General features: G+C 31.2%; 1 protein-coding gene across 1 annotated transcript; it reads left to right on the top strand.

Annotated features, from left to right (window-relative positions):
* Positions 1–4,225: 4,225 nt before the first annotated feature.
* On the top strand, positions 4,226–16,399 carry LOC127712034 (uncharacterized). The gene is made up of 6 exons (XM_052218202.1): positions 4,226–6,903; positions 9,657–9,720; positions 11,465–11,496; positions 12,119–12,205; positions 14,648–14,756; positions 16,126–16,399. The coding sequence occupies exons 1-6, from the start codon at positions 6,880–6,882 to the stop codon at positions 16,251–16,253; spliced, it is 444 nt and encodes a 147-aa protein (XP_052074162.1). The 5' UTR covers positions 4,226–6,879; the 3' UTR covers positions 16,254–16,399.
* The last annotated feature ends 1,908 nt before the right edge of the window (positions 16,400–18,307 follow it).

The raw sequence follows: 18,307 nt of genomic DNA, 5'->3' as shown, positions 1-18,307 counted from the left end.
ATATTGCCAATTTCCATTGCTCCTTTATCGATACAGTCATGACAGTGTCTCTAACTGTTTCCATTTTTGATAGACCTACTTTGCATTAATAAGATGTGAATATTTTCTTTCAGGAACTTTTAGACATTTCTAGATACCCTCCTCCGAGTTCTTCAGCAGGACTATTAGGCGAGGATTGTAAGCTTGAAACTAGATTTTTAATAATTATAGGCAAATATCATTCAGTAGTTGCATATAGTCTGAGTCAATGACTGTAATGAGTAAAAAGACACCATTAATAAATTGTTTATTTCAAATTATTTAATTGTTTTCCGATATGGGAACTGTTTCACATTAAACAAAAGGAGATAGGGATGAGGTCAATGAAACAGCAACTCATCGACATACATAACAAAAAGATACCAAGAGGGCATTTTAATGTCTTCTACACCATGCAGATATCTATACATCATATCCCTAAATTGTCTCGGGTCTATAAAATAATACATGAGAGGCTAGCAAGAATTACAATACAACAACTGAGACCATAACATATCATCATATCACCGTCTCCTCCAAAATTATTGACAAATAAACACACACACATCAACGAATCATATAGTCCCGATATCATGATTTATACAAGCACAAATATATAGTGGATGGTTCAACAAAAAGCAAACTATTTAAAATCTGTCATCACACCAAAATTTCCTCTACCATTAATGGCGTTCATTGATTGGGATAGGCACATGGTCTCGATGTATAATAGAAATATACATTTACTGTACTCGGAGCTGATATGGATTAGTTAGGATAACTTTTATTGGATAATTAAGCCAGTTGGTAAAATGTAAAAGCATACCAAAATATTTAAAAACCGTAGCTTGTAGAAGCTTAAAGAATACCTAGAACATTTTTCGATACATGTCTTTGACTTTGTTAGTTGTCTATTCATCTGAGGATCTATTTCTCTCATAAATTCTTTAATTATAAGGTATGAATTGTCCACCTTCCTGATAGAATCTGTATTGAATTAAGATAACATACAGCTTTGAATATTAGAGAACTGTGTTTTAAATAAAAATATGTAAACAAATGTAAAAATATAGGAAACAGAGTATAAGTAAATAATACGAATAAAATGAGATTTTTGGTAAAAAGTAAAATCACAAAAGTATTGAACTCCGAGGAAAATTCAAAACGGGAAGTCTCTAATCAAATGACAAAATCAAAAGCTCAAACATATCAAACGAATTTACAACTGTCATAAAAACGTCAATGAGACATGAACCCAACGATAAAAATATTAATCCTTTATTTTGGATTTTCAGTATGCACATGGCAAGGAATGATAGCGGGACCTGTGAGTATAAGCTTTCTCATAAATGAGTTTAAAATGATTTAAATCGGTAAAGGAATCGTAAATAAAGGTTAAATGGATAACCCTTATTAATGGGGGTACCAAACACTTCGACTAAAATAGATTTGACTCGTTTACTTTTCATAAAATTTTCATAAAATATTTATTTTGACTTGTTGACAAAAATATAGAAATTTCTAAAAAAATTAAACCACACAATTTACAGGAATTATTTGGAAGTATAGCAGTTTGACAAAGAATAATTTTGATCATTGATTAAAACGTTCAGCCGATGTTTAAAGAGTTAATTCCCTTAGGTGTTTTGTACCCCTTTAATTTTTTGTCTTGTGGAAATAAACTACGGAAGAAAACATAAGAAGCTTCAATCGGTTTTTTTCTATATTCACAAAGACTTATTGTATTACTCAATTAATGATGTTAAGGAAAGTTAAGGTCTATATGTCTCGCCCTTGCATCTATTCGTCGAGAATGGAAGCCTATCTGACCTGAAAAATATAAAACAGCGAATTGTATAGATTAACCAGTGCTGATGATGCTGATGATATATATAAATAAACTCATCATAGATACCAGGATTGAAATTTTGTATTTGCGCAAGACGCGCATTTCGTCTACAAAAGACTCACCAGTGACGCTCGAATAAAAAAAAAGGGCCAAATTACGAAATTGAAGCGCATTGAAGACCAAACATTCCTAAAAATTTTGCCAAATACAGCTAAGGTAATCTATTCCTGAGGTAGAAAAGTCTAAGTATTTCAAAAATTCAAAGTTTTGTAAACAGTTAATTTATAATTATGACCATATCAATGATAACTCATGTCAACACAGAAGTGCTGACTACTGGGCTGGTGATACCCTCGGGGAATAAAAACTCCACCAATAGTGGTATCGACGCAGTCTTTATTTATTGTTATAGGATGAAAGTCCTTACCATGGAGGAGTATTCTTCTTACTTATATTGATTCCAAGTCGTTATCAAATGAAACCACCATGGGTAAGTATGCCTATTCTAATATTACTTATCTAATGAATGTTAAAATGATATCCACCTGGCATTTTCTAACATAAAAGTGTTTTGCTTACCAGTACTAAAACGTATCAGAAGATATAAAAAGGACACATTTTGATAGTAATTGCCTTCCATTAGTGTAACAATAAACATGAATTGTAAAAATTATAGAAGATATGCTTCCCAAGTTTTTAGTAACAGTTCCTTGAATTATCTGATATCTTCTTTTTCTGATTTCAGGTAAAATTTACCACAAAAATTTACCATCCAAATATTAATCAGATCTCAGGAGAAATAAATTTGAATATACTGCAGTCAGATTGGTCGCCAGCTTTAAGTATATCAGCAAGTAAGATATAAAATAAGAAATAAGAAATGATTGCCAATGAGACAACTATTAAACAGGGTCCAAATGAAGCAGATTTTAACAAATATAAGTTGCCGTAGGGCCATCCAAAAATTAGCAAACTCGATACCGTATAGTCAACTATAAAGGACACCGAAGTGACAGTATGTTAAAGAATTTAAACGAAAGAAAACAACGGCCTAAATTATAACTTAGTTATAAAAGAACAACAACAGAAAAGAAAAGACAAACAGACAGGCAGACAGCAAACAACGACAACCACTAAACTACAGGCTACTGACTTTTGATAGACACATATAGAATATAAAGTATCATAAATGATCACTGATATGTTCTTATTTGCCTGTTTTTGTATCCACAATCGCTTTATTTTCTCCGTATTCAACTTATCACTGTATTTTAGCTTGCCATTAACAAAACGACATCTGTTGCTATAGGAACAGGACTTACTGCTTACCCTATCGGATCACCTTAGGTTCATTTTAATGTGTTTCGTTTTACTCTAGTATTCAGTACTGTATTTGGTACTCTTATTTTTTAAATGCTTGTAATGTTTCTACTGGAAATAGTCATAAAAACATATTTTCCATTACAAACTTCCTATTTGGTCAGGTTTCGGGTTTAAGAATGTTCTTGTATCGATTGTTTAGGAATTTGATGATGTGTTAGGGTTAGAAAAGTTAGATATGACACATTCATAAATCAGGTATTTTTCTAATGGACCTATGTTTTCATTCGCCTCTCTTCTAATTGTGTGACTCATCAATGTATTGACCAAGGGTTTCACGGCGGTTGTATCTAGTGAAGCAGTTCCTGTTCTGCTTGGCGTCATGGTGCTCAATTGTTTTGTTACTATGTAATACGGTTTTTATATATATCAAAGCGTACGAAAATACCTAAGAAAGGCTTATCTGGTCCCGTTCCTCCCCATGAGTTATGTTCAATAGATTTTCATATTTAATAAGTTTAAAAACTAATAGCAGTGTAAGTATATGATGTTTGAATAACTATATATGATAAAATATAACGTATGCACCTAAGATGCATATATTTTCTGAGATGAAAATGAAAATAAAGCAAATGTGAACAGTAAGTTTGCGCACATGTGTCAAACATATTTTGTGCGAATTAAACACGACTTTTTTTACCAAGCGAAATAAGGACGGCATATTTCGAAATTCTTTGAATACATTTTAAATAACTTGTATAAACTATAATATTGAATAGTCCTCTTAATAAATGATATTGAAAACACAAAACTTTGCATGCTTGTAGTTTCAACTGAGAATATATCTAAAGTACAATATGTGTTTAACATTTGATTCATGATTTCATTTTCTATTTCAGTATTACTAAGTATAACATCGTTATTGAGTTCTCCATTTCCAAACAATTTACATAAATCAGAAGCTGCACATTTATATATATCAGATAGGAAAAAATACGATGAAATAGCTGCGGAATGGACACGAGTATATGCTATGTAATATGGTCATCAGTTTTGCTGTATACATCATTTAAGTTTCATTTTGTAAAACGAAACTTTGACACATCTTACTTTTCTTTTTAGCGGTGGTTTCCGTTACAAAGTTTTAGTATTTATTTAAGTTTTTGTCTTATTTATATATTAAATATATTTGCCGCTGTGCACGGACTTGATTTACTTTCATTTTCTCTTGCCTTCTACGTAAAGTGTAAGCATTGTTTATACGAGAGGCAGAATTCACCATAGAGATATTCAAACTTATGAGTTGATGACAAACTGACAACACCATAGATTGAAACAGAAAAAACGACTAAAAGGCAAACCAGAGTATACAAAACACATCATCATCGAAACATAGAGACTGAGCAGCACGAACACCATCACAACACCGGGTGTTTCAGAAAGGTAAGAAGATCCTGCACCACATGTGTTACTTGTCGTGTTGTTCATATAAGTACAAACTAGATGACCAATCTAGTTCGATGATGTTACATTTGAGGAAAAGATGGCTTGATTGTGATTTAGACAATTGGGACATATCCGTCGTAATCGGTGAAACAGAGATTGCATAACGTTCCACCAACTGGTGATAACCATCGTAAAATTGTCGAAGGGATGATTTCAACTTAACTACTTATAACTTTTGAATTAAAAACTTCCATGTAAGCAGTAAATCTCTATCAAAGAAATCTTGATGGGGAAAAATTATCAAATACCAGAATATTTTATTCCATCCACAATACGAAAATGAAATAAGCTTCATTTAAAATTGGTAACATCAGCTCTGCTCTGAATAAACCAAAGTAAAGTTACAAAAGAGGGGCGAAAGATACCAGAGGGACAATCAAACTCATATATCGAAAATAAACTGACAAAGCCATGGCTAAAAAAGACCAAGACAAACAGACAAACAAAAGTACACAGGAAACAGCATAGAAAACTAAATTAAACACGAACCCCACCAAAAACTTGGGGTGGTCTCAGGTGCGTCGGAAGGGAAAGCAGATCCTGCTCCACATTTGACACCCGTCGTGTAGCTCATGTTATAACATAAAATTACAAAGTAGTATCTGTACGGTCCGTGGAAACTGAATATTATCTTAACTCAGTTGCTATGTTCCGACTCATTTTTTAACTTTGACCTTTTCAAAGCTAACATTATACGGGATCTTTTCTGTCAGTGTGGGTCTGATATTGAGGATATTCATTATTTCTTTGTCGTTTGACCCCAATACAGTACATGTATAGAAATTAACTCAATATTATTTTTCTATGTGTTGTTAGTTAAGTGTTTGCAATTAGCGTGTAGGTTTCTATTCGTCATATGAGTTTTGAATGTTCCCCAATTTTGTTCAGCCTCTATTTCTTAAATACTTTTAACGTGTGTTATGTGCGTTACGTAAGGGGTATTTGATACATGAAAAGACTACTAAAAGCGATTGTAATCATGTAATTCCATTGCTGGTTTATTCATATTTGTTTTTATAAATCACTTATAAGTAATCTGCGCATGGAGAATACCTTTGTTTCTTTATGAAAGAGTATGTGATATTCAGTCGAGAAGTTGGGGATAGAGATTTTTAGGGGAGGAGATACCCATTTTCACCTGTTGCTAGTCCGGCTTGATTTTTCGCCATGCGACAATAACGTTACCTTTGTACACAACTATTCTTGCATTTTCATGGCAGAATATTCTTTATTATCTTGTCATTAATTGTTTAAGTCTTTACCAGCCCAGAATATTCATTTCGACATCCTCCTGTCTCCCCCTCCAGAAGATCGAATGGTTATTCCCTTTATTTTTTTAAATATCCGTTTGAATAAATTTATCAAGCAAATGAAATAGTCTTGTAATTAAAAAAAATCATCGTTGATAAACGAAGACAATTTAAAACAAGGAAATAATTTGTTCTTGACAGTCAATAACATCAAAGAGTTTGTTTAATACCCGAATGTGATAATTACTAGTTAATTATTAATTACACGGAAAACAAAAGGGTCGGAAAGGCTGAACAGCAGTTAAACACAACTGGATACTTCCTTACATCTGAGTACGTGACGTCAAAGAATTTAAAGGAATTTCTAAGTTTAGGGAACAACCATTTTATTTCAAGGGGTGGGGGTGTTAGGGGTCATGGTTTTTTCCTAATAAAAATATTCTGATCCCTAATTTGATGATAAAGAAAAATATTCTGTTGAAGCAGATGTCAACAAAAAGATTTTGAAAGCATATTCCCCCCATACTGCATAGTGTTCATTTAAAATTTAAATTTGATTGATAATGTCGAAAAATTTCATAAATTTGTTCGCACTTTGCGTGAAAAAAATTCTCGAAAAATTACCATACCCCCCTCTTCCAGTAACAGCCAAGAAATTTCCAGAAAATTCGTAAAACTTGTTTATTTACTATAATCATATTATAGATATATATGAATTATTCGGTGTACCGTAACAAATATTTAATGAGTAAATTTATGTACCGTTCGCGTCTTTTCCCTTTTTTATTTTTAATATTACTCTCAATTTGATTTATTTATGAAAAATGTATATTCCTATTCTAAAAATAGTACCGGTAGTTTCCTGATTCTTCAATTATTTATTGACCTTGTCAATGCGATTTGGGTCATTATTTGTTTCAAAGAAAATGTAAACAAATGGCTGAAATTCGACTGAACAGGGTAAGTTATTTCATTTTTTCATACAATCAAACAAAACGAAAACGAAAACAACACCAACTTAAAATTACTTTCATCATTTGATATATATTAATAATTCAGATTCAGATTCAATATTTTATAATAGTCTCACTACTTGCCATACATGAATATACAGTACATACAGATTATATACACAATATAAAACAGACAATTTACAAATATAAATTACAAGTACCATTCTATTAGGAATTATGAGAGACTGTACAATAAATTATATTAAAAATTATTATAATACATATGACTGTGAAAATAATTTCATTTTAAGAATAAAGAAGGTGTTTCTTCTACTTCAAATATTAAAGCAGGTTTGGGCAACCATATCATAACAATTAATATTTTGAAACAAGTACACAAATATCATCATCATCAGACAAATCATAAAAATCTACATTTTTCTTATATAATAGTTTATAAAATAATGTGTTTTTTTAGATATTTAAACATAGATTTAAACAAGTGGCAAAAGAGATGTGAAGATACAATATCGATAATAAACTGACAACGCCATTGAAAATGCAAAAATACAAAAAAAAAAACATTTTATAAGGCTTATTGCTTTAAAATGAAATTTTTGATTACTTTTTGTGTATTTTTGCCTTTTCATCTTAAACACAGTTTTTTTAAACGGGCAGAAACTTCAAACAATATTTGTAAATTAAATCAGACAAAACCGGTTGATTAAATGTAAAAGCATAATATTTGAGAGACATATGGCAACTACTATATATATTTTTAGCTTGTACAATTTAAGAGATATTTCTGTCATTAAAAAGTAAAATCACAAAAATACTGAACTCCGAGGAAAATTCAAAACGGAAAGTCCCTAATCAAATGGCAAAATCAAAAGCTCAAACACATCAAACGAATTAATTTATTTCTGTCTATAAATGTGAAAGTGTTTAACAAAGTCACAATGAGGAAGTAAATGAATTTCAGCCTATCCTATAAGTTTAAGTGGGTCGACGAACAATACACACCGCTTATAAAACCTGATTGTTAAATCCCGAATTTGTTAACTGTAAGTAGTAAGTAGCAATTACACAGGAAACAAAAGGATTTGAAATGATGTAGTTACTAGACTTAAGAACACTTAAACACAACTGAACTGGAAAAGTGCTTCTATCTAGTATGACTATTTGTAACGTCAAAAACATTCCAGGCTTATTTTATATTTTATATTTTTTTTTGGAAACTTTTAAAAAGTAAATACAATATACACTTGTAATTAAACGCACAACCTCATCAATTTAAAAAAAACAACGGGTGTTTTGTATCTCTTAAGGGAAATACCACGCAATTTAAAAAAAAATCATGAAAATCTGTTAGTATAGTTGATACATAAATAAAGGCAACAGTAGTATACCCTATTCAAAAGTAAAAAATCGATCGAGAGAAAACGATTCCGGGTTACAAAATAAAAGCGACGGAAAACAACAAAACAACAGAACTCTGGAGTGGCAAGAATTTTTAGAGATATCGTACAATTATCAATATAGTTCCTGCGAATGCGATATATTTTTCTTTTTCAATATTAGTCTCAACTGATTTACATCTAAAATGTGTAAATTCTAAAAATAATATCGGTGGTTTTCTGACCTTTCATTTATGTGTATGTTTTGAATATCTTTTATAAGAATACGACGTTTTTTTATAAATGTATACAAATAGCGGAAAATCAATTGGAAAAAAGTAAGTAAATATATTATGTACAAAACCCCAACATATCGATTTGCAGCAATACGAGATCGACAAATCTGTACAGTAAAAAAAAATTAAAAATAAAGGACTCCTAATAAGAGATTTTGCCTTTAAGGATGTTCGCTCCTCATGTTTTTGAATTTTTGCCAGATATTCGGAATCCTCTGGTTTTATCCATGTAGTGCCATTAAAAAAAATTGCCCATTAGCCCCTACTTTTCTTTCCATTATTTGATTGAACATAGTTTAAACTATCTTCTTTGAAAATCTTATAAAATCCTTGTTATTTTTTCATCGATTTTGACAGAAAAAAAGTTGTCAATGTTAAATATATGAAAAGTCTAGAGAGAATTATTTCCCGCCAAATTTTCAATGGCCTATATCTCGAAAACGAGCACACTGACCCATAATGTTTTTTTGCTTTTTTCGTTTCTTTATTTATATACTATCAATATAAAATAGTCTTTTTAAAAGCTTGCTATTTTGAAACTGAGTAGCGAACTTCCCTAAAGACAAGAAGATAGCAGGACGAATGTAGACATTCGAGTGATCGTTTCAACTATATTGAAAACTATAATATATTTAACAAAGTCTACATAATTAGAATATTCCTTCAAAAAGGTAGTTGTACTTCAAAAACAATCTGTGACTTATTCTCGGGTTTTTGCTTATTATTTCAAATAAAAGCTTCAGTAGTTTACTGCTGTTCAATAGTTTTAATCGGTTAAGCGTAAACATACCCGGGTCACAAACCAAAACCGAGGGAAACACATCAGCTAAAATAGAAAAACAACATAACAACAGAAACACTGAAACACTGAAATGCAACAAAAGCAAACGCAAACATACATAGAAACAGATTATTTGATAACAACCATTTCTGTATACATTTTTGACTGGTGTCGATTCAGGGTCGTATGATCCTCGTTTTCATGTCCAGCATCTTCAGTTTTTATTGCAGTGTCTCTAATTCAACAATTGATATTATATTAAAATGATGTGCAATCTTTCTTAAAGGAATTTATAGAAATTTCCAAAGATCCGCCTCCAGGTTGTTCAGCCGGCCCATTAGATGATAACAGTAAGTTCGAAACTGTTGTTTTATTAATTATAGAAAATTACTGTTAATAGGGTTTCCTCATGGACAAGGTCTGATTCTGGTATCAGATTAAATGCACGACATGTTTTTGACAGATGATAATGGATATGATCCAAAAGTAGTAACTACAATAACGTCCCTTTTTTCAAATGTGACTTAATACCGGGTTTGTACTAACATGATCAAAACGTAGGGTGCCACATGTGGAGCAGAATCTGCTTACCCGTCCGAAGCATCTGATCTCACCCCCAGTTTTTGGTGCTTTGCATGTTGCTCAGACTTTAGTCTTTGATGTTGTCTTTTGTGTACTATTGTTAGTTGTTTTTGTCTTTTTTTCTTTTTTAGGCATGGCGTTATCAGTTTGCTTTCGACTTATGAGATTGAATGTTCTTATGGTATCTTTCACCTCTCTTCTATAAATTGTTCATTTGAATCTATTCCCGATTGTTCCGATATAGGACATGTTTCACAGTATTTGAGAAAAAAAAAAATCACAAAAATACTGAACTCCGAGAAAAATTCAAAACGGAAAGTCCCTAATCAAATGGCAAAATCAAAGGATAAAACACATCAAACGAATGGACAACAACTGTCATATTCCTGACTTGGTATAGGCATTTTCAAATGTAGAAAATGGTGGATTGAACCTGGTTTTATAGCGCTAAACCTCTCACTTTTATGACAGTCGCATCAAATTCCGTTATTTTTACAACGATGCGATAACAAAACAGACATAATCGGTAAAATAGTCAAAATATGGTTACAGCAGTCATCACTATGTTACAATCTCAAGACAAACAAATATATGAAAGGATACGCAGCGATAGGGTCTATGAAACATCAACTTCTCGACACATATATAAAAAAGACACTTAAAGGGCAATGTAACGGCTCAAACTATAAAATCGCCGTTTAACACATTCATTTCTAAACTGTCTCGAGTCTATAAAAGTTCTAATATGACTGGGACTGTTATAATACTACTTCAAAGAGGAAGTCAGACTTCAAAAACAATGTTAGACTTTTTTTTCGAGTTTTTGCTTATTATTTCCAACTTATATGGCGGTGTTTAAAATACCGCTAAAATGACAACAATGCGTGACGTGAATACAGTACAAATAAACGCAAAAATTCCCAGGACAGAGAAATACATAGACAAATAATATGAACGTACATTACATATGTAAACCACAGATTAAGAATGGACACTACCCATGAATTTACGACAGTACACCATGACACTACAATATAATTGATAACCCTTGCGTGTATAAGCTTAAGACGATCACTGACGACATACTTTCAATGATTGGGACAGACATGGTCGCGATAATGATAAAAATAAATATTTGCTGAATCTGGAACTGCTAGGATAAGTTATGACAAATTTAATCAGACAAATGTTGATTAAATGTAATAGCATGATATTTGATATATATATTATAACTAATATGTATGATTTTACTCTGAACAATTCAATAGAGAGCTAGACATTTTTGTAGTATCTGTCTGTGAAATTGTTTGTTGTCTTTGATTCTGAGTATCTGTATTTCTTTCACAAATTCTATAATTATAAGGGATACATGATTACCTTTCTTTTACAATCTGTATTGAATTAAAATTAACCACAGTTTTCAACTTGTTTAATGAATAGTCATATAAATATTACAAAAAAGAGATCCCAAGCCAACGATAAAAGTTTTAGTTCTGCATGTGTTCTTTTCAGTATTTGAATGGAAAGCCATGATCGCAGGGCCAGTGAGTATAGAATTTGTCTAGAATAAGTTTAAATAGAATAAATCGTTACAGTACTTGTTTATAAATTTATAAATGTCATAATGGATAACTCGTATGCATTTGTTGTCTTATGGAAATAAAATACAAAAGAGAAATACCAAGATGATAATTTCACTTTAAAAAACATGCATTGTCTAGATACAACATCAGTTTTGCTTGATTATCGATGGTGAAGTCTGTACGATATTAGTTATGGAATGACTGTAATATTTTTTCTGTCTATGAAGACATAACATAAAAAATGTGGTGCACAATAAATAACCTGCGTTTTTATGTTATTTTGAATAGACAGAAAAAATATTAGTCATTCCTTATGATTTTTTAATTCTAAATTCCATTTTCGGAGTAAATCATGAAAAAACTTTGATGACGTCACCCTCACATGACAAAATTATGTCTATGAGCTGATAGACAAAACACTGTCAGCCAATCAGAAGACGCGTTACATCTAAAATTAAATTATTCGAGAATGGAAACCTTTTTAATCCAAGTTTAAAATATTAAGATTGCAAACACTTTATTGTGCAACTTATTATACAAATTTAACTATATTAATAACACAGTTAATATATCTTATTTGTAGTATGATGATACGAAAAGTCCTTACGCGGGAGGAGTTTTCTTCTTAAAAATGATGTTTCCCTATGATTACCCTTGGAAACCCCCAACGGTAAGTTTGTTTTTATCTTAGACCCCATTTATTCTGTGTCAGAAACTTTAGCTGTGTCAAAAATTTATAACAATCCGAATTCAGAGCTGTAACAAGCTTGAATGTTATGTCCGTACTTGCCTCAACTGTTCAGAGTTCGACATCTGCGGTCGTATAAAGCTATGCACTGTGGAGCATTTTATTTTATATTTATATAAGATATGAAAAGCATTGGTAATTTAGTATTAGATGCTTGTTTTGTCTTTTCGTTCAATTTTTTTTAACAGTAATTAGGCCGTTAGTTTTCTTGTTTGAATTGATATACATTTATCATATCGGGGCCTTCTATAGATGATTAGTATGTGGTATGGGCTTTGCTCATTGTTGAAGACCGTAATGTGACCTATAATTGTTAATTTCTGTGTCATTGTGTCTCTTGTGAAGAGTTCTCTCATTGAAATCATACCTAATCTTCTTTTTAATATTGAAAATACGAGTAGGAACAACAGCCAATTGGTGAGACATCATTTCCGTGTTTTGGATTTCATTGATAAGCAAAAGTTATACCATCAATGCAAAATGGGAAAACATAATGTCAACTAATACATGAATTTGCAAGAGATGAATTATTTCACAAATCGATCAAATGATGAAGAGAAATGATTTTAAAACAACTGGCCTGGAGTAACAGTTATTCCATACGGTCGGAAATGACCTTCGCATTTTGATGAAGGATAACCCAACGTTACAGTAATAATAATATACAAAAAGAATCATCAAAGACACATAACTGAAAGAAGTCTCACTTCTTTTGAATTAATCCGATTCCCTCAGTTTTTATTTATCTCATTAATTTGTGTCTTTTCAAAACAAACAATCATAAAAGATACCAAGCTAATAACTAGAACTAGACTAGCGTAATTTTGTCTACATAAGACATATCAGTGATACTCAAATCAAAACAGTCGAAAGTTTAAATGTAATACGAAATAAAGCCGGGAATTCAAAAAAACATTGCGCAACATTAGGCTTAGAAATCTATACCTTGGGATAGGAAAACTTAGATTTTTTAATGATTCAACATTTCCTATTGTATATCAAATGTCAATTCAAAACTGTTGACTCTAGGCTTTGACGATTTTTTAGATTCGAACATTGATAAACCATATCCCTAAATTCATGATATATCTAGTCTAATACGTGTTTCAATAGTCTATTTGCCGATTCCCGTTATTGACCCTGTAATTAGAGATCCCTTTTTTTATTGTCTCCCTTATGAGGGAAATAAATTTTTATTGACAATGAAGAGCTAGGGGAAAGAGCAAATTACCTGTGCGTAATGTGAGTAATCTTTAAGTTTATCAAATCTTTTAATTACATTAATTTGTTATTTAGCTAAATACTTTTGTCACCAGAAGTTGTTTTTCATGAAAAATTAGTTAAACCGCCGATACATCACATTCAACTTATCATGCTTTGCGTGGGCAAAAGCCAATTTTGTCCGGTATAGAACCAGTCTACGATTGACAAAGGGAAGTAATTTGTTTAAAAAGTGTGTAATAACAGAATCAAATCGGTAATTGGCAAATGGACTATTGATTTTAATTTTGCTGTGTCATACAATAAACACGACACACGTTAAAATGTATAAATATTAAGACATGAAACATCAACATTAATCATGTAAAATAGTTGATGATAAAAGTACTGTGGATTCATTATAATTCGTTGGATACCAATTTCCGAGGATTTCGTGGTTACTAAGAAACCACGAATTTCAATGTACAACGAATTACAAATTTAATAAAGGAATGTATGCAGACTTTGGCAAAACTACTAAATCAAATATTCACGAAAATACAAGATTGCTTCAATCCACGAAAATTTGTACCCACGGAAAATATGAATCTACAGTATACAATTTATAATAAAAATCACAAGCTTCCGTAACTTTGATTTTCATATGTAAATAATTGATTTCCTGAAATATTTTTCGCAAGGAAACAAAGAAAGATATCTAAAGGTCACAACGTTCAGTTTCTCGATTAAAGTACAAGTCATTTTTATTTTATTGTAAAGAGTTAAGTTTGCGTTTCATTTCAGCAAAGAAAATCGAGTTCTAAAGAATTTATCTATTGAAAGGTGCATGCAACGGGACTTCAGAGAAAAAAAGATGAATGCAGTTGTCGTTGATAACTTAATTCATTAAACATAAACTCATAATTTAGAGTATACACATGAATGTTGCAGTAATGAAAATATGATTCTAATATAACAACCTTATTTCGCTTTGTTAATATCCCCGTTATTTTCATTTTTATCCTTGTAAAGTATCTATAATGCCTACCCGTGTTTAAATGAGCATAGAGCATGACATCAAGAAATTATATCATCATTTTTGCCTTTTGTTGTCGAATATGAAGTGTTGATTAATGTTATCTGATATTTATTTTATGATTTTAGATTAAATTTCTCACAGAAATTTACCATCCATATGTTGAACAGAGCACAGGGAAATTGTTTTTAAATATACTTAGTTCACCGTGGTCACCAGATTTAACTATATCAAAATGTAAGATGGTAGATTTAGTTTTACATGCTGAATTGAATTCTTAGTCCATCAATTTTCAATTATAAGAACAAGTTTTAATAAAAGAAGGATGACTATACCATGTGATCAAAACAATACTATTTTTTTTTCTGATAGATATATTCGTATATATCTGTGATTTCTTTTTTTTATTATAGACAATCTTCATTGAAACACAATATCACCAAAGGTGTACAGAATAACATATTACAAAACAGAAAGTTAAATTGCAGATATGATAGATATCAAAAGATGTGGTATGAGCGCCAATGGGACAACTCTCCATCCAAGTCACAATGTGTAAAAAGTCAAACATTATAGGTCACGGCTTACATCGAACAGCAAGCTATAAAGGGTCCCCCAAAATTGACAGTATGTGTTATTTTTATACATAGTTTGTAATGTTAGAAATCAAAGATAGCTACCACTGCAGCACATTATGTAATACAGGGACCAATAGGATAATATAAATATTTTCTCCCTAATAAATTTGGATATGAAATCTAAGCGTTTACACCACGGGATATAGGTAACATAAAACCCTTTTGAAAGTATATACAAACAACTTTAATTGTTTCCCTATATGATTGAATTGATCCTGAGCCCAAGTGATCAAATAATGGTAATTACAAAAGTGTGCGTTTGAGTGCCGATACAAAAACCATGATTGTTGCCACCGTATGACATAGTGTAATTTTGGGCAGTTAAGCCTTTACATGAAATGATGCTATGCTTGAATCATCAGATGGCAGTAGTCTTTAACTAATTTGTTTTTTTTTAAATTATTTTGTTGCTGATAAAAAAAGAATTGAATGACTTAAAAAAGTTGTGAACAAATTTTAATATTTGTACATTCTACCAAAGTGAGCCTGTTTTCAATACAGTAAGTATTTAGAACCTATATACATGCTTCCATTGGTCTATAAAAAAAACAAATATCAACAATAGCAACTTGTTAGCTTCAAATGTGTCTAATTGGTTTATTCCGATCGTTCATCATCTTCTTCTGTTGAAACCTTTACGATTTTTTCCTCAAAACCGTGTTGTTTTTATAAAGGGACGTAACACAACCACTAACACTGTATTGAAATAAGCCCCGCCTACTAACCCTAGTTAACCTAATATGGAATATACACGGTCTCCTCGTGGTTTCTTTTAATCAATCATATTCCCAGAAATGTATAGGAGGTAAAATAATAAATAATCCAGTATCAGTTCAGTTGTTGTTTTAACAACTGTAATAATGTAGCTGTGATTGTATGAGAATTACGAACTCCGTGTTTTATACTGGTCATATCTTTAATTTATACAGATTTTGTATGGTGTTGTATAATTTTATTTTATTTTCCAGTATTACTGTGTATAAAAGAATTCTTGGATTCTCCAGATCCTAATTGTGGAAAATTGAGTTTATTGGAAGCATTCATGTACAATAAAACGGCGGCTGAATGGACACGAAAACATGCCGATGTTAAATGAATATTAGAATATATTATATCAATAGTGTTCCCTTGAATTTGTAATACGCGTCTCAGGTTATGTTTGTACATCCATTAAGTTTATTTGATATGTTTATTGTGCTGAGAAAACTGTTATATGATTATAAATTGTATGTGTTAACAAAAGTTGTTCTTATTGTTATTGTTGTCTGTTGATGGGCTTGAATGCTGACTTATAGTTGCTAACTTCTACACTCCCTGCTCTTTACCTGTTTTGCTCTGTGTGACTCTCATACCCCTATGTTAGAGAGTAAATTTTAACTTCTACGTTCTTTGGTATCATGTAGTATTTGTCTCATAGGAAATCAAACCAAATATCTGTAATCTAAATCAGGTAACTTTTATTTTTTCTTGCTTTCTTTTCAAAGTGTAGGTGTTGTTTAAGATTTATCTACATGATGTCCTCTCGATAAATATTGCAACGTTTGGTGACTATATTGAAAAGTAAAATCACAAAAATACTAAACTCCGAGGAAAATTCAAAACGGAAAGTCTCTAATCAAATGGCGAAATCAAATGATAAAACACATCAAACGAATGGACAACAATATTCATATTCCTGACTTCGTATATGCATTTTCAAATGTAGAAAACATCTTTCCCGTCAAATCTTAAATACAGCTGATACACTTAAAAAAAAAGTAAAATCACAAATATACTGAACTTTGAGGAAAATTGAAAACGGAAAGTCCCTAATCAAATGGCAAAATCAATAGATAAAATACATCAAAGGAATGGACAACAACTGTCATATTCCTGACTTGGTACAGGCATTTTCTTATGTACGCCATATTGATACTTTCAACTGCAAAACGCAAAGAGTGTTATGCTTTAAAGGGCTTATCAGCTAATTCGAGTTCAACTTTCACAATCTATTCAACAGGTGTTGTATACTTAGTATCTCTTTATGCATGTTATGAAAGTTCGTTCAAAAATGATTTGACGAACAAAAACAGACAATAACAATCAAACATATGATCCAGGTAACATGACTTTGTACAAGCAAATACATGTGGGATGATCAATTAATTGAAAATTATCAATGATCTACCATGCCACCAAAACCTTGAAAAACAAAATAACAACATAACGATCTGACATTATATGACCACTAACGACGTTCATTGATTGGTATATATGGGCAAATGGTCGCGATTTATAATAAAAATCTATATTAAATCTCCAGCTGAAATGGATTAGTTATGAAAATTTATAACGGACAAGACATCTAGTTTATCAAATGTAAAGGCATAACATTTATGATATCAAAATATATAGAAAACTGGGACTGTAAAATATGAAAGAATGATAGAACGTTTTTAAATACATGTTAATAAATGTGTTTGTAGCCTTAGATTCTGAGTACGTAGGGAATTTCTTTTTCTTACTTAAATTCTTCAATTGCAACGAGTATGTTACCACACTTTCATGATGAAATCTGAATTAAATTAAAACTACACACAGCTTTGAATAGTAGAGTACTGTGTATTAAATAAATATCCATATACAAATGACAGTTGAGCTGAGCGGAGCGAGTGAGAAAATAATGATGTCTTTCCAGCAAAAACATTTTTTTATTGTAAGTAGAAGCATTTGGTGTGGGTCGCCTGAATCCAATTCTCCAGGTCATAACGGAATATTATTCATATCAAGACATATTAAAAATTTCACACTTGAATCCTAAATGTCATCTTGCACCATTAAAACATTTGCTCATTCACGAGTTGTACGATTAATCATGTAAGGAAGCTTAATCAATATCATCAGTCCTTTTTTATATGGAGAGGGATATAGTATTAACTTTCTAGAAACCTGCAAAAACAAAGACATCACATGAATATTCCCTATTATTGTAATTCTTTGTGTCCAACAAACAATCAGAAGTTGGTCATGACACACATGAATTAAACATTGAAATGAAGTTTAAAGCCAAATATTATGACAAAAGACATATAAAAAAAAGTAAAATAACAAAAATACCGAAGTCCAAGGAAAAATCTAATCGGAAAGTCCCTTATCAAATGGCAAAATCGA

This window comes from Mytilus californianus, unplaced genomic scaffold (genome assembly GCF_021869535.1).
Source record: "Mytilus californianus isolate M0D057914Y unplaced genomic scaffold, xbMytCali1.0.p SCAF_8, whole genome shotgun sequence".
In the NCBI taxonomy this organism is placed as follows: domain Eukaryota; kingdom Metazoa; phylum Mollusca; class Bivalvia; order Mytilida; family Mytilidae; genus Mytilus; species Mytilus californianus.
The sequence above is the reverse complement of the archived record's forward strand: the minus strand, read 5'-3'. Positions and strand labels throughout refer to the sequence as shown.

Coding starts and splice junctions, on each gene's coding strand:
- LOC127712034 (XM_052218202.1), top strand. CDS start 6,880: ATGGCTGAAATTCGACTGAACAGG. Junction 6,904..9,656: donor CTGAAATTCGACTGAACAGG/GTAAGTTATTTC, acceptor TCTTTCTTAAAG/GAATTTATAGAAATTTCCAA. Junction 14,757..16,125: donor AGATTTAACTATATCAAAAT/GTAAGATGGTAG, acceptor TTTATTTTCCAG/TATTACTGTGTATAAAAGAA.